We start from the raw sequence: 23,888 nt of genomic DNA, 5'->3' as shown, positions 1-23,888 counted from the left end.
GATTTCTGACAAAGGCAGTGTAAAAAGAACATAAGCCTCTTCTCTTTTTAAATTTTTTTAAGAATGAAAAAAGCATGAGTTTTGACATAATATTACCTACGTGGTCTTTCACAAGTGACATATTCTCTCTCAGGCCCAGTTCCTCATCTATAAAACAGATATACAATAGTACTTTTCCAGATTGCTTTAGGGATAAGAGGAGCTGAATATAAATTGCCAAGTTTGCGTAAATGTTATATTGTTAGTCAACCGAAAGACTACCATTGATTAAGTATCCATAAACACATGCTAAATAAGGGATGGAAATAACATTAAATTATTAAATGATGTTCACAAAAAATAGATTGCCTGAAACAAAATGGAAGACAAATAGACAAGGAAAAAAGTGGAAAAGAAAATATGACTCAAGGAAAAAGTGAGGCATTGGGAGAGCAATGGTGTGTCAGAGAGGGGAAATGGAGATACTAAGGGGGCTCATGAAAACAGGTGGCAAAAGAGACAAAGAATATGAAGATTATCGTCTCCCACCTCCATCCCCATTTCTCCCCAAACCACTTCAGTATACTTACAAGAACACAAACAAAGGTTTCATGCTTTGATAGAAAAAATAATGTTTTTAATGAAATAAAAACCCAAAACATTATATTCTCAGATTGGTATTCCTGAGTCTGAAACTATGCGTTTCAAAAATCTGCCTAATCGAACACAGTAACAAAGGCAGCTCCTGAACATCTATTTTAGTGGCTGGACTGAATGATAAAAAAGGGGTCTCGGGGCAGGCCCGGTGGCTCAGGTGGTTAGAGCTCCATGCTCCTAACTCCGAAGGCTGCCGGTTCGATTCCCACATGGGCCAGTGGGCTCTCAAAAAAAAAAAAAGAAAAAAAAAAAAAAGGGGTCTCTAAAATATATACCAAGTTCATTCTACAACAAGGGACAAAGGTATGGGATTGGTTTGCTGTGGATAGAAAATAACAAATTCTAAGCATTTGGTAATTCTTACACATATTCACAATTACATATCCCAGTATCACTTATTTTTTAAAGAAATCACTAGATTGATTATATTTTCTTGTCTCTCAAATTGGTCAAACATCAAAGATAAATTGAAAATATGAGGCATTTTTAAAACCTCTTTTGTCTGTTTCTATTAGCTTCTCATGAGCTTTTTTCCAGTTACCTCTCAAAACGAAAGAAGAGGAGAAGGTGATTTAAGCCTGTGTTTTTCAAATATGAGAAATTGTGAACCACTAAGACATATTTCTGTAGATTCCAAGGAATTCAAGGGCAACACTGCCTTAAAAGTTAAATACTATTCAGAGTCTAATGTGACACCAATTCAACTGTAAACTTAAACACAAGATCATTCAAAAATATAAAGTGTTCATTCAGATGATCCAAAATATGCTAATATGCTTATATTATAAAACTTAAAGCACAAAGTTTTAAAATTCTCACGGAAGACTCATAGTGCCTTGGAAATACAAGACTCCCAGAGGGTAACAGACCACAGATTGAAAAACCCGACTTGCATATGGAGGATGTTAAGTGAGGAGAGACTGAGAAAAGAGAAGTTGGGAAGTAGGTTCTGTAGACTCCTCCCTACCCCAGGCTTTTCTTGAGGTTCCTAAATCTGATTTTGACCCTTCATATAAACTTCCTTCACATCCTGTTTCTGATGACTTTATATTAGTTATAAAATATTACCTTTGGAAGCTCAGCAGTTTTGATACTATATTCTTTCCTGCGTGTGATTAAATGTGAAAGATTGGTTCGAGGAAGGAAAAAAAAAGTATGGGGGTAAGATTTAGGGCTTAAGAAAGAAAAAATACAGATATTTTAAGTTACTAGTAAAGAGAGGGGAAAGAGTCCATTTCTGAGGTTCTGGCCTAGACCAGACTCCTCTTTGTAGTCATAAATTTTAAAGGGTGCCCAATAAATGAAACTTTTATATTGCAGTTTTATATTTCTATAAGGCAAGACATAAATTCATTTGGAAGCAATCTGCCTTTTTTCAGGGACATCATTAGTGTGGGTCCTCTATACATACATAAAGATAATTGTGGAATGACCATTAACCAAAATTCAATTGTTTTAGACTGAGATCCTGGGCTTAATTTATTTATTACTAATATAAATTGTGTCGTTTGCAAGATGGTGCCCTTCCAGGGAGAGAGAACACTTCTTTCCCCTAAATAAGAATATGAACTGGAATGTCTCTTAAAATCCTTATTTGTTTTCAGGAAACTTATGTATGTTTTTATCTGTTTGCTCACAGGTGATCACAAAACTGGAGCCATCCTGAAGAGGGTGCCAATGCTTCCTTCATAACTCACATAAGAGAACTGGTCTGAACTACTGGTATCTCACAAGTGGTGTTATGTAAAGCCAAATTATCCCAAGTCTGGAAAGTGTCAATGACTCCTGGAATTGCATCAACCAGGCCAAGGTGGAGGTGAGTTTTTCCCCCTAAGGAAAAGATGATCAATTCTTCAGTCAGACATTCTAGAGTGGAAAGAAGCAGGCCTTGAACTGAAAAAGAAAGACTTTCTTTTGGGCCCATGCCTATTGCTGGCATTAGGATTTCAAGATCTGACAGTCTGGGGAGTCCTGTGGGGTGGGGTGTTGGGGAGACACGTTAAGTTGGCTCTGCCTTATCAGGAATCTGAAGAATAGCCACTTGTAGTGGCAGTTGTGGACTACTCTTTGTTTTTATGTCTGTGCTTCTGTGTCTTGTTAAATAGCCTGGACTGAGCTGAGCTTTGGGGAATAAAGTGAGGAGATCTTTATGCATTGGAATGGGGGCCGGGTGCAGAGCCTGGAGGAGAGCTGGCAAAGTTCAAGAGCAGCAGTGGTTTGGAACAAGGACCCCTGCAAAAGCGATAGTAATTTCCAGGGAGGATATGTGGCTCACTTAACCATTCCTTAGGGATTCCTCAAAATCTTTTGGTAAAACAATCCCTTTGCCATACTGGTTGCTGAGAACTGAGGACACACAGTTGAGCCTGACAGATTGGTCTAAGAAAACCATGGTGTTAGAAAAATCCTGCTGCTTCTTGTAGTCAACACAAGGGCAAAATTCTTAACTGAGGCTCATGTTCAAAGTAACAAATGACCTCACATTTGTAATCACTTGGCTCTACAATTTGCTAGGGACTAAAGAACAAACAGCAATAAAAGGAAATCTGCCGTCTAGAATCCTGCTACCCTATCCGTCAAAATGGCTTTTCCTCCACTGGAAAATTGTTTGGTCTACTCCTCTCAAATTGTTCTTTTCTCAAACTTGATAGGATCCTCATGTGTATGTTTTAGCTCAGTACTCAGCTAAAATCTTGAGAGGATCTTTCTGCAGAGCTCCGTAGTTCTGTCTGTGTGTAGCTCCATTCTTTCTGGTACTCTGCCCTTGTCCTCCCTGAACTCCAAACTCTGTCTTCTCCATGCAGTGTGAAAGTCAGGCTCTGTTTGGGTTTCCTCTCTCTACAAAGAGTGGCCTGAAAACTCTTTCTAGGCAGAAGCTGAGGTCCTCTTAGGATTCACTTCATTTGTTTCTCTTCTCTCAGGGATCACTATCCTCTGGTGCCTGTTATCCAATGTCTGAGAAAGATTGCTTCATAGATTTTGTCCAGGTTTATACATGATTAAGGCAGGAGGATAAATTTGGCCCCTGTTATACCATCATGGTCAGAAGTGGACGTTTTCCCAATTTTATAAATTGTTATTTATAAATAGGTCTTTCAGTGATATTGTGTGGGTGTTTTCTTAAATCTCTTAATTGTTTCTGCTATATCAAAATGTATTTTGCCCTCAATCTTGAATTCTAAGTTTTATCAGTCTGACTGTTGTTTCATAGGTAATCTTTTTTTTCTCTCCCATTTCTGGTATCTTTTATTTCTCTTTATCTTTGATGTTGTGCAATTATCTCTATGATGTGCCTGTGTTTATTTTATTAGTACTAAAAGATTATTTTTAAAATTTGAGGACTGGTGTCTTTCATCAATACTTCAAAATTCTTATCACTTATATATTCAAACACTGTTTTACCATCATTCTCTTTATTTTCTTCTAGAACTCTCATTATATATGTTGAGGTTCTTGATCTATCCTCCCTCTCTCTTAACTATATAATATATATATATATATATATATATATATATATATATATATCCTCGTGTCTCTGTGCTATGTTCTGGGTGAATTGATTTATTCTCTCTTCAGTTATACCCAGTTTAGAGCTCTCACTAAATTTTTATTTTCACTATTTTGTTTGTCTTAGTCCCAAACAAATCAGGCAAGGAGTTCCTTTACTTGTATTCCGAGAGGGCTTTGTCACTCTCTGCCCAAGCTTGCTCCAAAAATAAAAAGTGTCCTTATCAGATTCTCTCTAGTTTTCTCATTTACTCTCTCAAGAATGTTCTCCCTGGAGAGTCTCTTCTCTCCCAGATGTAAGAAGCCTTGTAAAAACAAAGATTAAATTTCAAACTGAAAAGCCAGATGTGAGGTAAAGGGAAGAAAAATAACACCTATGTTTGAAATCTTCAACTCTCCCTGTTAAAAAGTGAGGCATATGTCACAAAACTTGGAGTGGAAAATCATAGGATTTATGGTCCAATTTCCTGTCTTCTGAGACTGGAGAGTCAGAGAAAAGGAGAGTTCGGTCTTCTCTGAACTGTTCTTCCAGCCCTTCACTGCTAGTTGAATTCCTATTCATCCTTTGAAACCCAGGTCAAATAGGCACCAGCCTTGTTGCCTGTGAGACCCTATGAATTAGTTTCCTATAGCTGCTGTAACAAATTACCACAAGTTTGGTGGCTTAAAACACCACAGATTTATTCTCTTACAGATCTGGAGGCCAGATGAAATCAGTTTCACTGGTATAAAGTGAAGGTGTCGGCAGTCCTGGTTCCTTCTGGGGGCTCTAGGGAATAATCCATTTTCTTGCCTTTTCTAGCTTCTGGAGGTTGCCTGCATTCCTTGGCATCACTCCAACCTCTTGCTTCTGTGGTTACATTTCTTCCCTTTTGTAGTTAAATCTCCTTCTACCCCCCTTATTTATGGGCACTTTGATTACACTTAGGGCCTATCCTGATAATTGAGGATAATCTCCCTATCTCAAAAAAAATTGTTTTTAATTAGTTTATTTGGGTGACAATTGTTAGTAAAGTTACATAGATTTCAGGTGTACAGTTCTGTAGTACATCATCTATATCACATTGTGTGTTCACCACCCAGAGTCAGTTCTCTTTTCATCACCATATATTGGATTCAAAATCTTTAACTTAATCACATCTGCAAAGTTCCTTTTGCCATATGAGGTAACATTCACAAATTCCAGAGATTAGGATGTGGATATCTTTGGGGTCCATTATTCAGCCTACCACAGCTTCTAGGTATCTTTCATCTATGAAGTTAATTATGGCCTTCTCTATTCAGCCTATGGAACTGTATACATATTTCTGTTGCACTTGTTAAGTATTGTAATTTTTTTGTTTACCCAGAGATTGCCCCAAATACCTATGAACTCTTTGATGACAGGAACTTTGTCTTATTCGTTTGTGACCCTATTGCCTAACCTGGTGCCTGGAACATACATAAGTATTTGTTTAATTAAATTGAGTTCTGCTCTCTGATACAAGCCTGGTAGTACAGCTGTGGGCTGTGGAATAATGGAGTCTTAGACTACTAGTGCTAAAAGGGATCTTCTAAACCTTTCCTTACAGTCTGAACTGTTTTTACAGGAAATAACTTTGGATTTAGGAAAGTTGTCTTTATTCCTACAACAAAGGTAAATTAAGTATGTGAAAACAAACAGAAAAGGTTTATATTAGAGGTTTTTAGCCCAGGAAAAGCTGTAGAATGACCTGATAATTATTTTAAACTCACAACATTCCTGTGAGATAAGACAGGTATTACCTTTATGCTGTTAAAATACAGAGCAAAATAAATAATAAATTTGATGTGAACATAATTGAATACATTGTGAAAATCAAATAATCTCAGGTGAAGTCTTAATTTAGATAGGCTGTTTGTTTATTTATTCCCCAGTGCCCCCATTTATCTATTATGTTTATCTTAGAAGTTAACCCAAATTCTTATGACAGAGGTATAGAGTTAAATAATGTATCCATTTCATAACTTAAACAATGAAGCTCAGAGGCTTAAGTTATGAAGCAATGTTCCCAAGGAATCATTCCCAGACAGAGATAAGGCATAAGCTAGGGTGATGGTTACCACGCTTCAGGCTAATGACAGGCTAGATTACCTGCATCAGAATCACCTGAAAAGATTGTTAGACATACAGATTCCCAAGACCTCCCTGTTCCCCAGGTTCAGATTTGGTTGATCCAGGGATGGTCTTAAGAATGTGTATGTTTTAAGCACTTCAGATCATTCACAATTATCAAGAAATCTAGGCTTCTGTTAGTTTGAGGGTCTACAGAAATGTAAATATCAAGCCTGAGGCAAAGGAACATTTTTGTTCCTTTGATTATGCCTTAATGTTGAAATGCAGCTCTTTTGGAAGAAAGGATCCCTAGAGGAATGATCAGATTGGAGGCAGGATTAGTGAGTCTCACAATGAGGAAGAAAAGCTTAGAGCAGAAACCCAGCAGATTTTTCCAATTGCCTTGATCTATGGAAACCAAGATCTTGAAAGATTCAGTTTTATTGAGGTATAATTTTCACACCATAAAATTCAATCACTGTGAATTCAATGATTTTTAGAAAAGTTATAGATTTGCACAACCAGCATGTCACAAAACTAGCTATAGTCCACTTGGGAGATGAGGTCAGTAGGTCTCTTGGGAATCAGAATTAGACAAATAGAGAAGGTTAGTCTTAAGGCATTGCTTTTCTTTACCATCATTGAATTGTTTGTTAAATATTGTTTCTGTTCTGAATAAAATATATTTACATATGGCAAATGTTTACAAGGCAAAATAGTATATAAGAAGTTTCCTTTCCACTCTGTCACCCATCTGGCTTCTATTCCCAATAAATTGGTTCTTGAGGTGGATTACTGACCTGCAATGGAAATCTTTAGACAAATTAAGTTTGAAGTGACAGTGGAGCATCCAATATTATCTTGCAGCTTTGAGCAAGAAGTGCTAGAGATAAACATAAATGATATATTCATTCAAATGATACATTGGAAGCTCATCGATGCATATGTTTTCTAAAGAATGGTGTAGAAAGAACAAAGAATACAACTTTGGGCACATTAACAGGCACACTAATAATTAGGAAGAAAGAATAGAAAATAAACATAGAGGAGAAAATATTAGGATAGGAATTGAGAGAGAAATGAAGTAAGTCAGTATTATGAAAAGTAAGAGAGGAGTTTTAAGAATGTGCTGTTCAATGGCCCCAAATGCTAAAGAGGTCATGGAGAATAAGGAATGAGTAAAGGGCTTTTGGAGTAGAAGTTTATAATAAACTGAGAGTAAAGCTTTAGTAGAGGTAGAGATGTGATGACATTCATGTTGTGGGAGATTGGGAAGACGATGGGATTTTCCGAATATACAAAAAGCTCTTACAGGGCCGGCCCAGTGGCTCAGGTGGTTGGAGATCCATGCTCCTAACTCCGAAGGCTGCCGGTCCCGCAAGGGATGGTGGGCTCCGCCCCCTGCAACTAAGATTGAATATAGCACCTTGAGCTGAGCTGCCACTGAACTCCTAGATGGCTCAGTTGGTTGGAGTGCGTCCTCTCAACCACAAGGTTGCCGGTTCAACTCCCGCAAGGTGGTCCCCTGCAACTAGGAACAGCAATTGGACCTGGAGCTGAGCTGCGCCCTCCACAACTAAGACTGAAAGGACAACAACTTGAAGCTGAACGGCACCCTCCACAACTAAGATTGAAAGGACAACAACTTGACTTGGAAAAAAAGTCCTGGAAGTACACACTGTTCCCCAATAAAGTACTGTTCCCCTTCCCCAATAAAATCTTAAAAAAAAAAAGGATCTTCAAAGAGCTCTTACAAGCAAATAAAAAAAAGATGATCAGCCCAGTAAAAAAATACACAAAGAACTTGAACAGGCACGAAAATGAAGGGGAAATGCAACTGGACGATAAATATATGAAAACAATGCTGCAAGAACAAATGGACGTCCACATGTGAAAAAATGAATCTAAGCACAGAACTTACATCTTCACAAAAATTAACTTAAAGTGGATCATAGACCTAAATATAAAGTACAAAACTATGAAACTCCTGGAAGACAGAAAACCTAGATGACCTCGGGTATCGTGGTGCTTTTTTTAGATACACCAAAGACATTACCCATGAAAGAAATAATTGATAAGCTGGACTTCAGTAAAATTAAAAACTTTTGTTCTGATAAAGACAGTATCAAGAGAATTAGAAGACAAGTCAAAAAAAATGGGGGCCGGCCTGGTGGCTCAGGCGGTTGGAGCTCCATGCTCCTAACTCCAAAGGCTGCCGGTTTGATTCCCACATGGGCCAGTGGGCTCTCAACAAAAAAAGACAAAAAAAAAAAAAAAGGGAGAAAATATTTGCAAAAGACACATATGATAAAGGACTGTTACCTATAATATACAAAGAACTCTTAAAACTCAACAATAAGAAAACAACCTGATTTTAAAAAAAGGCCAAAAACTTAACAAACACCTCTTCAAAGAAGATATACAGATCGCAAATAAACATTAAAACATGGTCCATCTTGTATGTCATCAAGGAAATGAAAATTAAAGCAATGAGATACCATTATGCATCGATTAGAATGGCCAAAATCCAGAATACTAACACCACCAAATGCTGGCAAGGATGTAGAGCAACAAGAACTCTCATACATTGCTGGTGGGTATGCAGAATGGCTCAGCCACCTTAGAAGACAGAAGGTGGTTTCTTAGAAAACTAAACATACTATTAACATATGATCCAGAAATTGCACACTTTGGAGTTGAAAACTTATGTCCACACAAAAACCTGCGCATGGATGTCTATAGGAGCTTTATTCATAATTGCCAAAACATGGAAGCAACCAAGATGTCCTTCAGTAGGTGAATGGATAAACTGTGGAACATCCAAACAATGGAATATTATTCAACACTAAAAGAAATGATCTATTAAGCCATGAAAAGACAGGGAGAAACCTTAAGTGTTCTGTCCCTTCCTCTCAATTTTGTTGTAAACCTAACACTGCTCTAAAAAAAGTCTTTAAAAAGATGTTTAACCTCACTCCTAATTAAAAATATACAAATTAAAACAGCAGGATTTGTGGGTTTTTTTCTTAATGGATCAACAAAGTTGAAAAGATTGAGTACCAATACTCAATATTGGTAAGGATGGTAGGGAGCAGGACCCCTAACATATTTTTGGTGATATTGTTGTTTGATACCTTTTTGAAGAGCAAGTTGGCAATATCTATTCAAATTAAAATATTCTTAGCCTTTGATTTAACAAGCAATTCCACTTTTCAGAATACATAAAAATCATTTTCACAAGTAGGCAAAGATGTGTGTAGCAGGATGTTCATTACAGTTTTATTTATAATAAGGTGTTGAAAATAACCCCAATGTTCATTGGTAGTTATTAAACACTGGCATATTTGGACAATGGAATACTCGACGATGGTTAAAAAATTAAAGTAGTGCTATATGTGCTGCCATGGAAAAAGTGTTCCAATTGCTTTGGAGTGCACAGGGAGGAGGTTAATCTGGAGAAGAGGAACATCCTTTCTTTGAGATTAGTACAAAGATTTTTAACCTCAACTCCCTGAAATTATATGCTAACTTTGGTGGGCAAATGCATTAGTTAAAAATCCAAAACAAGGTCCATAACTTTCATTGGATTTCTAAGTGTTTGAAGCTTCTCTTTCAAAAGAATCAAGGATGAAAGATTGTTTTTTAAAATAAATATTTTGAGGTGAAGAGATGAGAAAACTATGGCTTTTTGCCAGATATCCTTCTATCAGTTAAATAGGATTAGAGAGTCCCTTTAAGTACAGTGAAATTTGATAATGACATTCCCAAGTGGATGATGGGTTCATCCTCCTCTCTCCGTAATTCCTGTCTAATGGCAGAGTGAACTTCTATCCTTCGGGCTCCGGTGTTTAGTTTCCCCAGATCAACAGGCTCACCTAGAATCTATCATCTTTTCTTTCCTCTTCTTTGCAATCTAAATTCCTTCCAAACATCTTTTCAAGTCTTATTTAATGAATCTGACTGTTTTGGATTCTATAGTTGGGTTTCGGTGAATAGCTTAATGCCTGATTTAGTTTTCTTCATTTGTCAACTATCATTGAATGATAATTTCAATTTGTTATGAAGATCAAAGAGGTAACATCTGTGAAAACCTCTTGCAAAGTTTTGGCAAATATCAGTGCTATGCAATCACGAAACGTCAACTATTAATTTTCAGAGTCAATGTATTCAGTGATTTTTTTTTTAAAGCTTTCTGAATTGGTGTCCTACGCAGTGTCGCCCCCAAATAATCAAAGTGGGTGGGCGCTCTTGGATTGTGGCTACGTCTTTCGCTCCTTTTGTCTTTTAGTCGGACTAGAACTGTCATGGCGCCTTCAAGAAGAGAGAGAAGGCCTTCCTTTAGCCCAGCAGAACCATTGGGGGCATCTGGAGTGGACGGAAGGCTGGACAGAGAGTTGAGCCCCAGTTGAGACCAGAAATTTCAAAGCCTCTGAGACGTCTCGGCCGGACAGGCTGAAGAGGACACCCAGTTGAAGACTATCCCTGAGAGCGACCGTCCGTCTACCGCTGGGGTACCGCCCATCCCGGCTGCTCAGTCCAATTGCAACCCAACGGCAGTGCGGCACCGCCCATCCGTTGGTTGGGACGCCGCGAGGGCGGGGCCCACAGTTCGGTTGCGCTGTGGAGCGCAGCTGTGAGGGAGTCTGTCTGCTCTGCGGCCCCGGAACCCGAGCTGGAGCTGAAGCGCAGGCTGCGGGAAGCGGAGTCGGGAGGTGAGCACCGAGGGGAATGGGGGGGAGGAAGGGGGTCTGGCAAGAGAACGGAAGGATAGGCCTCCGCGGCCCGGGACGGTGAGACCCTGGCAGGCGGGTGTCTAAAGGCGGCCCAGCGCACTCGGAGGCCCAGGCCCGGCCCGTCGGAGCCGAGGGGCCAGCTCGGCCCCACAGTTCTTGCCCGACCCTCCGCGACCTCCTCCGAGTGGCGGCGACGGCAGCCGGGAATTCTGCCAACGCGGGGTGCGAAGCCCTGGCGTTCGGGTGGAACTCGGGCTGGCGAGAGGCGGGGCCGGCGGCGGGGGCGGCGGCCGCGGGCCCGGCGGTCTGCGGAAGAGGAGCGTCGGGGCCGCGCCTGCTCGCGGGGTCGGCGCGCGGACTGCGCGGGGGCGTGGCCTGCGCCCCTGGCGGCGCCGCGGGGCCCGCCTGTGCTGAGGTGGCCGGCGCGTGCTCCGGGAGCCGGCCTGACGGGCCCGCGCTCCTGTGCGCACGCCGGGCAGGGCGACCTGTTGGAGTGTGAAATGCCTCCCCTGAGCATGCTGTGCGTGTGACCGCACAGCCCCGTAGGTCTCAGAGGCCCTCTTTGGTTCGCTCCGGGCGAGCGCAGCCGAGAGGCCTGTGGCCTGCGAGCTGTTGCCGAGCAGTTGAAATGCAGAGCGGCTGCAGTCCGAGAAATGGAAAGTCTCAGAGACGAACTTTGCAGGTCGCTCTGAACACACTGTGCGTCGCGGGGTGGCTGGAGGCAGCCAGGAGATTCCATTCAGGGGCGCAAATGGCCTTTTCCATTTGTGATCTCGTTTGAACCTCTGAACGACCCTGGACGAAACTACCAGCGTTGCAAAGGTTTCTTCAGTAGGGGAAGTGCTAGGGGATCTCGGGCATTGCCTTCATCTTGCCGAGTGGGGAAAGCTTGGGGAGGGAGAGGGCCAGCGCGTTCCAAGGGCATCTCTGACTGATGAAAGCTTGGCTTCTCTTGTGGTGACCTACTGTGGATTGTCCGTGCCTGGGTCCAGAAGTTTCTTGAGAGCCCACTGGCTACAGGCTTTCTGTATTAGAATTCCACCAGCATTTTCTATTGTAGTCTAGCTGGAAATGTTACTTAGCGGTTTGGATTCAGGATGCGTTCTGTAAATATAGCCGCTCTAGAAAGGAACCCATGTGAACTTTCTTACCATTTTCTTAGCTACTTTTTAGGTGAAGAAGAAAGAAAATAACTTCTAACTCCTTTTCTGGTAGATTACTAAGACATGCAGATTGTAGCTTTCCTGTCTGGTTGAATAAAATCTAGGATAGTCAAGAACCTAGACGATAACACAGGGAAAGAATATCTTGCCAGATTTTCCCTGTAGTGTTTTGTTGGCCTCTGGTATATACTAGAATGGCATCTAATAAAAAAATCTCCTGATTTGAGTTGAAAAGTATAGGTTGTGGGCAGAGATGTACGGAGGAGGCATCTGAAAGTTCTAAAAAGAAATGAGAGTTTTCCCACAGATAGTGTTGATCAAAGGCTTCTGTATTCTGAACTGACTTGACTGACTCGAGGATATCATTTTCATACTGGAGAGCACTCTCTTGAGTCCAGCACACGCAGGTTCCAACTCCTTCACAGCCTGTGTTTTTAGAGATATGGAATAACATTTGATGGTTGTCCAGTGACTATTGGAACAAGTTAGTGACATTTAGCTTTTGAAAATTCTTTTTCTTCAAGTAGCCATGTCCCTGAAAAAAAACGTTATGTTATATAGTACTTTTTCCTATAAAGGCTGTATCTTGAGTTATTTGTACTTGACAGGACTATGTATGTCACATCCAGTGCCCCAGGGGATGGTACCTTTGAGTCATGTGAATGAAATGAAAACCGGAAGCTTCAAGTCTTAGATCTGCCTTCAATTTGTGGCTCCATGAGTATGAGCATCTTTTTTTATTTTGTTCACTGTGGTATCTCAAGCACCTAGCACAGTGTTTGGCCCGCAGCAAGTGCTTAATAAATATTTGTTGAATGCGTAAATGAAAAAAAAAATGTCATTAAGCAATACCCATTTGTCAGACTCACATCACAGGGAAGGTGAGGTCATCAGGGATGAAGTCACTAACCACTGCCTGTCACCTGGCCCAAGGGTGGCTTCACCATGGACTGGCAGCCTTTTTCTGTGTGTAGGAGGGGTGGGTACTGACTGCCAAGTTTAGTTCTAGTGGAATAAATCAACTGAGGATTTCAGAGCAATAAATTGGTTGAGATTGATACAGGGCCAGTCTTTGGACTGGAAGAATGGGTCTGGAGCCATCTGTTCTGAACAGTGCCCTTGTAGCCAAGTTCTTGAGCAAATAGGTGAAGATTCAAAGGGAAGGCCATTGGCTTGAGTATTTGCTGAGAAGGAATGGGGCCCCTCATTTTGCTGTTCCTTTGGGTGTCACTAAGGGTGGGTTATAGTGCCATAAATCTCGTGTTTGGACCTCCTTGGTGGGTCGTCTTCAACCAAATAACTTCCCTTCTTTACACTAGGAGAGTAGTTAGTGTTTCAGTGTTCAGACAGGACTAACTCTGATTTTGGATTTAAAAGGAACAAAGGAGGTATATGTTTTATTTTCTTCTTAACTTCAGATGAGGTTTTTAGGATTAAATCTTTATAGATCTATCTTGACCTTGACCTCACTGCCTGTTCCTTTCATCCTCACCCCCACCAATGCAGGCCTGAGTGTTCATTCCAGCATGTCGGAGGGGGAGTCCCAGACAGTACTCAGCAGTGGCTCAGATCCAAAGGTAGAATCCTCATCCTCAGCTCCTGGCCTGACATCAGTGTCACCTCCTGTGACTTCCACGACCTCAGCTGCTTCCCCAGAGGAAGAAGAAGAAAGTGAAGATGAGTCTGAGATCTTGGAAGAGTCACCCTGTGGGCGCTGGCAGAAGAGGCGAGAAGAGGTAAGGTGATGGTAGTGTCACTTTTGGGTCAGTGAATTCGAAGAGCTGAGAAAGAGAGGGGCAAATTCTCAAAGGGGCAGACCACACTTCAACAGGTCAGAGCGCAGAAGATGATCATATGGAGTATTAAAGTTGAGGGCTCATGAGGTAACTTTAATTCTCTTTCATTTGAATTTCTTCTCAGGTGAATCAACGGAATGTACCAGGTATTGACAGTGCATATCTGGCCATGGATACAGAAGAGGGTGTAGAGGTTGTGTGGAATGAGGTACAATTCTCTGAGCGCAAGAACTACAAGCTGCAGGAGGTAGGTAATGGTGAAATGATGCAGCCTGTGTGGTATTAGAATGCTGGTGTTAAAGAGGAAGCGGACTGAGGAGAGTATGTTAGGGTTAGAGCATTTCTGGGGTGGGATAGGGAAGAGCTGCAGGATTAAAATGATTTCTAACCCTGTTCTCCCAATGTCTCCCCTGCTCCCAGGAAAAGGTCCGCGCTGTGTTTGATAATCTGATTCAATTGGAACATCTCAACATTGTTAAGTTTCACAAGTATTGGGCTGACATTAAAGAGAACAAGGCCAGGGTAAGAACATTTTCCTGAGCTTACTGTGAAGAGACTAATTACATTTATTGTTCCTTTTACATTCAAATATTAAAACAAGGTAGTTTTGAAACACAACTGGAATCAGCTGGTTTCAGAGGAGGGCATTGACTGGGCAGAAATGAGTGAACTTTTGTTTCTTCCTTCCATAGCTCGGTAGTTTGTCCTATTAAATCTAAGGAAGTGATACTAACAACAAAAGAAGAGAAACTTAAAAACAAAAACAAAAAACCAAGCTTCCAATTGTAATATGTATCTGGTGTATACGTACGTCCCTGGGTAGGGGGTCATTTCTACTATAAGGCCTTATTTGTGTGCTTCGTCTTTTCAGGTCATTTTTATCACAGAATACATGTCATCTGGGAGTCTTAAGCAGTTTCTGAAGAAGACCAAAAAGAACCACAAGACTATGAATGAAAAGGTATGGGGGGAGAGCCAAGTCTTACGCTGGCCTGGGGGTTTACAAAAGAGTATGTTAATTATAAAGCTGATTAGGAAGGGATGGAGGGATCTGTGGAAGGTTGAGAGGGGATTACTGCTGACCCTGTGATCACTTTGTTCCAGGCTTGGAAGCGCTGGTGCACACAGATCCTCTCTGCCCTGAGGTAAGCGGGGTCTGGTTAGTGTCTTTCCCACCTTTCCTGATTTAGTTCCTCCAAACAGATTTCAGGGCACCACTCTGCTGTTCTTTGCTGCCTCTCCCCACTTTCTTTGAGTCATATACTAGCAAGACTATGTCCCCATGGATCTTTTAAAGGGTCCATCGTATGCCCTAACCACCATACTGCCTCCCATCTCTTTCTCCTAGTGCTTATCAAGCTACTTAACTCAGCAGGCATAATGGAGATGCAGAGAGTGGGGATTAGCTTTGTGTGACCCTCAAGAGACCACCACGCCCTTCCTCTTCTTAACTCTTGGGTCCCCCCGCCCTCAGTTGCCCAGTGGCCCCTCTAACAGCCCAGTGCCCCCACAGCTACCTGCACTCCTGTGACCCCCCCATCATCCATGGGAACCTGACCTGTGACACCATCTTCATCCAGCACAACGGACTCATCAAGATTGGCTCTGGTGAGGGGAGGGAGAGGTTCTGGGCAGGGGAGCCTCGGGAATTTGGGAACGATGGGGGTAAGGTGAAAGCAATGGGGAGAGCAGAGCAAAATTCTGAGGTGTGGGCTGGTGATAAGAGAAAGGACCTTTCGAAGGATAATTCATAGGGAGAGGCCAGTCAATTAGTGGAAAGTGGGTAGGGTCTAATCTTGCACCTTTTTGGAGGGGAAGGGGTAAATACAGAAATCTTGATCGGAGCTTGGGAAAGGGCAGGAAGTGGGTGGAAGGTCTAGCTTGGGCCTATGGGGCCGGACCCTACCAAAGGAGGTTCCAGGCTGTGCTGCTGTGAGTGCTTTCATTTGCTGTGTATCTGTGTGCAGTGTCTAACAACATCTGTGGTGCCGTGTCTGTGTGGTGTTTGTGTGGCCATTTGTCGGGGGCTTGGCTGCTCCATCGCTCACAACTTTTCTCTGTTTTCCTCCCTCCCGCTTACGGGCTGCTCTGTTCCCAACAGTCTTTCATAGGATTTTTGCTAATGGTGAGAGCTCCCTTGCCCCACTTGGGGCTCTGTTTGTGCTCCCTCTGCTCCCCTGTGCTGCTGCCCTGTGCATGCAGTTATGGGAGCTTACCTCCCCTACTTCCCCTGCTTAATTATGCCTGCTTGGTTTCCGCCCTACCAGCCCTCCACCAGCTTGCCCTTCCATAACCTGCTTGTTTCTTGTGGATTCTGCCGGGCTGGCTACTTAACCTCCTGGATTCTTAATGCCCCTCATCATCAGGCTGGTTCCCTAAATCATATTGTGCTCCCAGACTCTCTGTGACTTGTACTCATTGTTTATGATCCGAGTGAGTACAAGTGGGGCCTGGCCCTGGTTCCTTGTGGCAGGCAATGTTGAGGTTGACAAGAGGATAGAGCAGGAATTTAAAATTTTTGGTGGATTAAATGTGAAATGGATTCAAGTTTATTGGTCAGTTTTGAGCTATTTCTGAGTTTGAGTCAGCAGAGGTGGGCAGGAGGAGGCTATTGGGTTGTATCCTTCTTATCCTTCTTTATCCAAGTTTCTGAAGTTGTCTATCCCAGATTAGGATGGGCTGCCTTTTATTTTATGCAATTTGCAGGGTGGATGAAAGAACTCAACCAAACATTTTCATGTGATCAGGGATTAGATGTACCTGGGTTTGGGGGAAGGTGAACAGGTCACAAGCAAAAGTTTTTCCTTAGCCTATGTTGCTCCTTGACTAGCCCACAGCCCCCAAGGACCTGTTAGTTTAGTGTGGAGCCGTTGTCGCTATTGAATTAGGGATCTTAGATGAGAAGCGGTAGACCTGAGAAAGGAAGGTAGGTAGAGGTCATCTTTAGTCTGATGTTCGTGTTTAGTCTGAAGTTCGTGACGGGAAAGGGGTAAGTTTGCGCCTGTTGAGGGTTAGAAACTTCAGGAGAGATTTGGCTTTTGGGGCCTCTCTGGAGTGAGACTGCTTTGTTGATGGTGGTCAGATTGTGGGTATCTCCCCTACTCCCAGTGGCTCCTGACACTATCAACAATCATGTGAAGACTTGTCGGGAAGAGCAGAAGAATCTACACTTCTTTGCACCAGAGTATGGAGGTGAGACATTCCAGTATTTCTCTCTCCCCATCCCCCACCTTGTAACCTGAGGCACAGAGGTAACATGACTGAAACTTCTAGTCCTTCTCTACTGGCATACAAAAAGTTTTTTAAAGGCATTTCTGCTACCTGTCCTCTGATTCACCGAAGCCTTCTCTGTTTTCCCTAGAAGTCACTAATGTGACAACAGCAGTGGACATCTACTCCTTTGGCATGTGTGCACTGGAGGTGAGGAAACCACAAGTGGGAGTCGTGGTGGTGGTGGAAAGGGGCCACCTTAGAAGATGGAAGGGGGAAATGGAGGGAGGACAAGTAAGGTACTGGTCTTGAGGGAGTGATTGTGGGAACATTGAGGTTCTTAGGTCTCTCCTTTCCTTTTTATTCCCCCTCACTGCAGATGGCAGTGCTAGAGATTCAGGGCAATGGGGAGTCCTCGTATGTGCCACAGGAAGCCATTAGCAGTGCCATCCAGCTTCTAGAAGACCCGTTACAGAGGGTAAGAATCTTCAGCATCACTCCCTCCTTAACAGACTTTGAAATGTCTTCAGTTTTTCTTCCTTTCTACCTACTGGGAATATGCCGTCTCCTAAGGGGAAAAGAACATAAAGCAGAAAGGCCAGGCAAAAGCAGTGAACTTTCCCCTACGTGATGCCTACCATGTTTTTTGTACACACACAACGGGGGTTTAAGATGGGTAATATTGGGGTTAAAGGTTGTATGTTAATTCAGGTTATGTCTACGTGAAAGTAAACTAATTTGATGGTTTCCTTAATTGGTTTACACTTACTCATTTTGATATTTTAAATCAATCAGTTTGAGTTAATCAAATCAAGTCATTTGGGGGTTTATTTTTATGTACAGTAGACCCTTGAACAATGCAGGGGTTAGGGGTACCAATCCCCCGTGCAGTCTAAAACCCATGTATAACTTGTGACTCCCCAGAAACTTAAGTTGTCCCCTTAGTGTCTATGGGCAGTTGGTTCCATATCCCCTCGTGGATACCCAAATCTGCACACAATCAAGTTCTCTATATAAAGTGGCATAAATCAATGCATACAGTTGGCTCTCCACATGTGGACTCCCAACTGTGGATTGAAAACAGTACAAGTGTTTATTTTAAAAAATTGTAAATGGACCTGACCGTTCAAAGTCATGTTGTTCAAGGGCCAACTGTAGTTTTAGTTAGGGAAAGTTCCCTGAAATGAACTAAGATTTAAAGGATGTAAGGGTTATGTGTCAGTAGATAGACTATAGTGAGAAAAGTCAGGACAGAAGGGTCCAAACAGGGATAGTTTATATCATTAGATAAATGTGAAAGGAAGCAGGAGAGAAAAGAAGGAAGACCAGCGGGAAGTCTTGAGGCCAATGTGGAATAAGTTTCTAGTTCAGTGTTAGGGTGGGGTGTTCAAGGATATGACTTTGTTGGCCTTCAAGATCGGAGGAGGAAAAGCAGGTTAATTGTCATGGGATCTAGGCGAGGTGGAAAAGGGGGTGTTTAGAGGAAGCATGGGGAAATCCAGTGCATTTACTAAATGATTGTAGTGGATAAAGAAAATTGTGGTTAGATGGTGACGGCAATGGGTAAGTTTGGGGAGAAGGTAAATTTGGTGAGGGTTGGAGAAGGGAGGAAGGCAATGAGTGGGCTAATAAAGCAGAAAATAAGGAAACAGACAACACAAGTTTGAATAGTAAGGAAAAGAGAAAACTTGCGGTTGGAGAGCAGAAAAATAATTAAAACCAGAAAGACAGTGAATGATACCTTTCATATAATATTTATGGTTTTCAAAGTCTTTCTGATACATTTAGCAATTTGTTCCCTCAACCAGTGTTGAACACCTGGTATGTAGAAAGCCTTGTGCTAAGTCCAGTGAGAGAAAGATGAACACAGTGGGGTGCTTGCCAAATGCCTGCTCCACTTCCTTGTTCCCTTTTCTAGGAGTTCATTCAAAAGTGCCTGCAGCCTGAGCCTGCTCGCAGACCAACAGCCAGAGAACTTCTGTTCCACCCAGCACTGTTTGAAGTGCCCTCACTCAAACTCCTTGCTGCCCACTGCATTGTGGGGCACCAACGTGAGTCCCCTTGGCCTTCCTAGGAATTTTCTTCCAGTCTGGAAACTTGTACCTATCACTGCATGCTGTCCTTCCTCTTTTACTTCCAGGACCTTTGTGCCTTCTCTGACATTAATCTATCTCTCCCTAACTTCCCATCCCATCATGCCCTCCAGACATGATCCCAGAGAACGCACTGGAGGAGATCACCAAAAACATGGATACCAGTGCTGTACTGGCTGAAATCCCTGCAGGACCAGGAAGAGAACCAGTTCAGACTTTGTGAGTAACTAACTGAGAGGGTCTGAAAGGGACAGATTGGTCACTGCCCTCCTGCAGGTTCTGTTAGCTATTCATTCTCTGGGAATGGTTGTGCTGTTTTGCTTATTTCCTTCCATCTTCTTTTTTTCTCCTCCAGATACTCTCAGTCCCCAGCTCTGGAATTGGACAAATTCCTTGAAGATGTCAGGTGAGAGAAGAGAAGGCTTCCTTGATGAAACAGGGGCGGGTGTCCTAAGGCAGCCACAGAGCCCACGTGACCTGTGTGACCTCCCTTTAGGAATGGGATCTACCCCCTGACAGCCTTTGGGCTGCCTCGGCCCCAGCAGCCACAGCAGGAGGAGGTGACATCACCTGTGGTGCCCCCCTCTGTCAAGACTCCAACACCTGAACCAGCTGAGGTGGAGACCCGCAAGGTGGGGCTATGTGGGTTTGGATGTGGGTGCGGTCGTGGTGGAAGGGAGAGGACATCTCAGATGAGGCTTTGTTAGAGGAAGGAATTTGTTTCTCCCCCTTGGCAACCTTGTCACTCACTGGTCCCTACTCTAGTAACCCTCTGTCCCCTCTTCCTAGGTGGTGCTGATGCAATGCAACATTGAGTCAGTGGAGGAGGGAGTCAAACACCATGTAAGACTCAGGGCCAGGGCTGCACATGGCTGGGTGGCCAGGGGGTGGAGTAGAGGAGCCTCATTTTCTCATTATCCTATTCTCCAGCTGACGCTTCTACTGAAGCTGGAGGACAAACTGAACCGGCACCTGAGCTGTGACCTGATGCCAAGTGAGTGTCTCCTTTCCCTCAGAGGATGGAGAGTCTGTGAGCCTTATCTGTGAGGGACACATTCAGGGCTGGGGAAGGTGACAGGGCAGTAACACACTGACTCATAAAATGGATATAGTAGCCCCTAAAATGTAGGGGTGGATCTGAAAGACCCTTGTATGGTCTTTCCCAGCGAGGCTAACCCGCGGGGACTCTTGGAAGGGCTCTGTGCCCCTCACTCCTACCCTGTACTCACCCTCTCCTGTTTCTCTGTCAGATGAGAACATCCCTGAGTTGGCGGCTGAGCTGGTACAGCTGGGCTTCATTAGTGAGGTGAGGTTTCTGCCTTCAGCGGCCCTAGCTGCCTCTGTTCTGCTCTTCTCTAAGTCCGTCTCACCGACTTCTTCTCCCCCAGGCTGACCAGAGCCGGCTGACTTCTCTGCTAGAGGAGACTCTGAACAAGTTCAATTTTGCCAGGAACAGCACCCTCAATTCAGCCGCTGTCACCGTTTCCTCTTAGAGCTCACTCGGGCCAGGCCCCTCATCTGAGCTGTGGCAGTCCCTAGACTTGCTGCGGCCTTCCTGCCCCTTGCCCCCAGTCAGTATTACCCTGTGAAGCCCCTTCCCTCCTTTATTATTCAGGAGGGCCTTGGGGCTCCCTGGTTTTGAGCATCACCCTCCCCTTCCCCCTCTCTTCCTCCCCTCTGCACTTTGTTTACTTGTTTTGCACAGACGTGGGCCTGGGCCCTCTCAGCAGCCGCCTTCTAGTTGGGGGCTAGTAGCTGATCTGCCGGCTCCTGCCCAGCCTGTGTGGAAAGGAGGCCCACGGGCGCTGGGGGAGCTGAATTCTACAATCCCGCTGGGGCGGACAGGGCGGGAGACATGGGTGGTGCTGCAGTTGTGGCCCTAGGGGGCCATTCGATTCGCCTCAGTTGCTGCTGTAATAAAAGTCTACTTTTTGCTAAAAGCCTCCTGTGTGTGTGCGCCTCCCCCGCTAGGGGGAGCGGGGGCTTGGAGCCCCGCCCGCGGCGCGGAGGTTGGGCCTTCAGGTGGTGAGCGGGCGGAACTGGCCTGCGAGCGAGGGCGGGGCCAGGGCCAGGTAGAGCTGCCCGGCGGCCCTGCGCAGAGGGACGTGATGAGGTCCTGCCGCTTCTGCAGATTCGGTAACTTCCGGCCCACTGGGGCTCGGTCCCTTGCACCCACCCTCGACGCGTCCTGTGGCCCCTGGTTAGGTTAGGGTGGCCGCGAGGGCTCTCCCGGTTCCTCCCCCGGCTCAAGTCTGTCCCTCCCCCGTGCTTCGTAGACGCGGCCCGGGGCCCCTGGCGGCTTATGCGCGTGGGCCTCGCACTGATCCTGGTGGGCCACGTGAACCTCCTCCTGGGGGCTGTGCTGCACGGCACAGTCCTGCGGCACGTCGCTAATCCCCGCGGTGCCGTCACGCCGGAGTACACCACAGCCAATGTCATCTCCGTGGGCTCGGGGCTGCTGGTGAGCGGGGCGGGCGGGGCCGGGTCGTGGGAGGGCGGAGAGCGGAGAGCAGCTGCGGCCTCAGGCTTTGTGTCTTCCAGAGTGTTTCCGTGGGACTTGTGGCCCTCTTGGCATCCAGGAATCTTCTTCGCCCACGATTGGTGAGGGGGGATTTGCGGCGTTTTTAATGAGGGGACCTTGAGTCAGGGAAGTGGGGGGCTGACGCAGCTTCATCTTTAAGTGGGGAGGAGGAGCCTCAGATAGGGAAGCCGAGGTATCTAGTCCGTGGGAGCAGAGCGGTACCCCAGCTGCTCACCTGCTCTGCCCCTGCCAGCACTGGGCCCTGCTGGTACTCGCTGTGGCCAACCTGCTGCTATCCACCGCCTGCTCCCTGGGCCTCCTCCTTGCTGTGGCACTCACTGTGGCCAATGGTGGCCGCCTTCTCATTGCCGACTGCCACCCAGGACTGCTGAATCCTTTGCTACCATTGGACGAGGGGCCTGGACACACGGACTGCCCCTTTGACCCCACGAGAATCTATGTGAGTGCGTGCTCAGCTTTTTTGCAGTCCACAAAGCCTTGGTCTGCCTTCTAATCGCCCCAACTTGCCACTCCTGCCCTGCTCCTACTGGTCCCCCGATCCTTCCTCTTCACCTTTTAGGACACAGCCTTGGCTCTCTGGATCCCTTCTTTGCTCATGTCTGCAGCAGAGGCCGTTCTATCTGGTTACTGCTGTGTGGCGGCACTCACTCTTCGTGGGGTTGGGCCCTGCAGGAAGGAAGGGCTACAGGAGCAGGTGAGGAAGACGGACAGGAAGGGTTCATTCAGTACAGACTGACTGGCTGTGCTGTAAAGATGTTCAACTAGAAAATTCAGGGCAGAGTACTAACCCCAGCCTCTTCTGCAGCTGGAGGAACTGACAGAGCTTGAACATCTTAAACATATAAGGCAGGATAATGAGCAGCTACTAGATCAACATCAAGAAATCCAGGCATCACAGAAAAGTTGGGCTTAGGACAGGTAATGGCCACCAGGGCTGTGGCCTGGGAAAGGGTGGGGGCAGGGAACTGCTCTTAGACTGGGTCTAGTCTATTGCTGTGCTGCTTGCCCTCTGACCCAGGCTCTCCCTTCTGTCAAACAGCTCCTGATCCAGAGGCTCAGTCTACGGTTTTCCCCTGCCCCCTAGGATGATATAAATGGTTGTAATAAAAGAACTTCTCTTCCACTTGATTCTGGTTTTTGGGGAAAGGATATTGGGCTGCTGCTGGGGGTGACCTTAATGAAATACAGTGGTCTCAGTTACTTACAAGACTTTAATAAGGAAGAGAACTCTTCCTGAGCGTTACTGAAAGGAAAAGCTGGTGCTGGGTAGCCCTCCACACCACTGACTGATGAATTTCAGCACATCCTGGCACACAGGGCTGTGGGAGGTCTGTGAGCAAACAGAACAGGAGAGGAACTCATCAGTTCTGAGAAAAACATTCCTGCTATAGAGAAAAGTGGCTCCATCTGGGTGTGCGCAGCAGGGTTCAGAAGCTGCAGCTGCACACTCCCGCCCACCCTCTCGTGGTTTGTTTTCCTCAGTGCCGCTCTCCCCGCCCCATCCCTCAAGTTGCGCTCGAACCTTGATAGCCATGAGGAACTTATTCCAGTTGTCCTTGTTAGCTGCTTTCCCGGGCCGCTTAAATTCAATTTTGTTCCTCAGAATGGGGTAGCCTGTGCGGGAAGAAGAAAAGGTGAGCTGGGGTTTGAGAGGGAGTGAGGGGGGAAAACAGTCATTTAGGAGTGAAAAATAGGATGTTCTTGTTTTCTGCATCCTTGACTCAATCAGTAAAATAGTTCCTTGATTCTGCTGTTTTCCCTCCTTTCTACCCACTACAGACGTGGGGTGCCGTTGGGTTGTGGGGACAGAGCCAGGAGTGCCTTTTCCAGGCTCGGCCTCACGTGGAAAGGTGCTGGCTCAGGTAGTAAATGGCCATCAACTGTGATCGAATGGCCATCAGCTGTGGCTAGTTGGCCGTCGGCTGTAACCAGTGAGCCAGTGGCCACTAATATAACTGCTGTGGCTACGCTAGCAAAAAATGAGGGCTAGCAAGATGGTGGCTGAGCTAGCAAGAGCAGATTGCAGCTAGCAAGTGACGTTGGTTGGTTGGCAGAGAAGCGGACGGCACGTTGCGGATCGTGTGGCTCCTGCTTCCTGTGTCTCCAGCCCAGCCTCCAGTGAGAATAGTGGTGT

At 44.9% G+C, this 23,888-nt stretch overlaps 3 protein-coding genes across 6 annotated transcripts in view; 2 read left to right on the top strand and 1 right to left on the bottom strand.

The window, feature by feature from the left end:
* The first annotated feature begins 10,808 nt into the window (after window positions 1-10,808).
* On the top strand, window positions 10,809-21,148 carry NRBP1 (nuclear receptor binding protein 1). 2 transcript variants are annotated; one of them, XM_081068876.1, is made up of 19 exons: window positions 10,809-10,929; window positions 13,620-13,849; window positions 14,034-14,156; window positions 14,330-14,431; window positions 14,781-14,870; window positions 15,014-15,054; window positions 15,423-15,517; window positions 16,011-16,034; window positions 17,018-17,101; window positions 17,271-17,329; window positions 17,499-17,597; window positions 19,038-19,170; window positions 19,326-19,431; window positions 19,568-19,618; window positions 19,709-19,844; window positions 20,002-20,055; window positions 20,143-20,206; window positions 20,463-20,518; window positions 20,601-21,148. In XM_081068876.1, exons 2-19 carry the CDS (start codon window positions 13,640-13,642, stop codon window positions 20,703-20,705), a joined length of 1,632 nt encoding a protein of 543 aa, XP_080925002.1. In that variant the 5' UTR covers window positions 10,809-10,929; window positions 13,620-13,639; the 3' UTR covers window positions 20,706-21,148. The 2 variants fall into 2 exon arrangements, with proteins under 2 accessions (XP_080925002.1, XP_080925003.1); XM_081068877.1 differs by lacking the exon at window positions 16,011-16,034.
* A 25-nt stretch (window positions 21,149-21,173) lies between these two features.
* On the top strand, window positions 21,174-22,921 carry KRTCAP3 (keratinocyte associated protein 3). The gene is made up of 7 exons (XM_081068878.1): window positions 21,174-21,348; window positions 21,489-21,673; window positions 21,754-21,813; window positions 21,987-22,193; window positions 22,314-22,448; window positions 22,560-22,672; window positions 22,794-22,921. The coding sequence occupies exons 1-6, from the start codon at window positions 21,321-21,323 to the stop codon at window positions 22,665-22,667; spliced, it is 723 nt and encodes a 240-aa protein (XP_080925004.1). The 5' UTR covers window positions 21,174-21,320; the 3' UTR covers window positions 22,668-22,672; window positions 22,794-22,921.
* The window catches only part of IFT172 (intraflagellar transport 172), a 32,888-nt gene continuing 31,372 nt past the window's right edge, over window positions 22,373-23,888 (bottom strand). The window contains exons 47-49 of one of the 3 annotated variants that reach the window (XM_081068874.1): window positions 23,277-23,368; window positions 22,960-23,084; window positions 22,373-22,436 (exon numbers count right to left, since the gene is read on the bottom strand). In XM_081068874.1, the coding sequence (XP_080925000.1) occupies window positions 22,995-23,084; window positions 23,277-23,368 (182 nt within the window). In that variant the 3' untranslated portion in view covers window positions 22,373-22,436; window positions 22,960-22,994. Of the gene's footprint in view, window positions 22,437-22,934; window positions 23,085-23,276; window positions 23,369-23,888 lie in introns of those variants that run through there. The other 2 variants (XM_081068875.1, XM_081068873.1) reach the window with 2 other exon arrangements.

This window comes from Rhinolophus hipposideros (assembly GCF_964194185.1).
Source record: "Rhinolophus hipposideros genome assembly, chromosome: 12".
NCBI lineage: Eukaryota > Metazoa > Chordata > Mammalia > Chiroptera > Rhinolophidae > Rhinolophus > Rhinolophus hipposideros.
Note: the sequence above shows the minus strand (reverse complement) of the source record. Positions and strands in the feature narration are given on the sequence as shown.

Excerpts from the sequence above, each read along its gene's own strand:
- NRBP1 (XM_081068876.1), top strand. The coding sequence starts at position 13,640 with ATGTCGGAGGGGGAGTCCCAGACAGTACTCAGCAGTGGCTCAGATCCA. Across the intron at positions 14,871-15,013 it reads ACAAGACTATGAATGAAAAG|GCTTGGAAGCGCTGGTGCAC; the intron begins GTATGGGGGGAG and ends ACTTTGTTCCAG. Across the intron at positions 19,619-19,708 it reads AAATTCCTTGAAGATGTCAG|GAATGGGATCTACCCCCTGA; the intron begins GTGAGAGAAGAG and ends ACCTCCCTTTAG.
- KRTCAP3 (XM_081068878.1), top strand. The coding sequence starts at position 21,321 with ATGAGGTCCTGCCGCTTCTGCAGATTCG. Across the intron at positions 21,349-21,488 it reads CTGCCGCTTCTGCAGATTCG|ACGCGGCCCGGGGCCCCTGG; the intron begins GTAACTTCCGGC and ends CGTGCTTCGTAG. Across the intron at positions 22,449-22,559 it reads AGGAAGGGCTACAGGAGCAG|CTGGAGGAACTGACAGAGCT; the intron begins GTGAGGAAGACG and ends CCTCTTCTGCAG.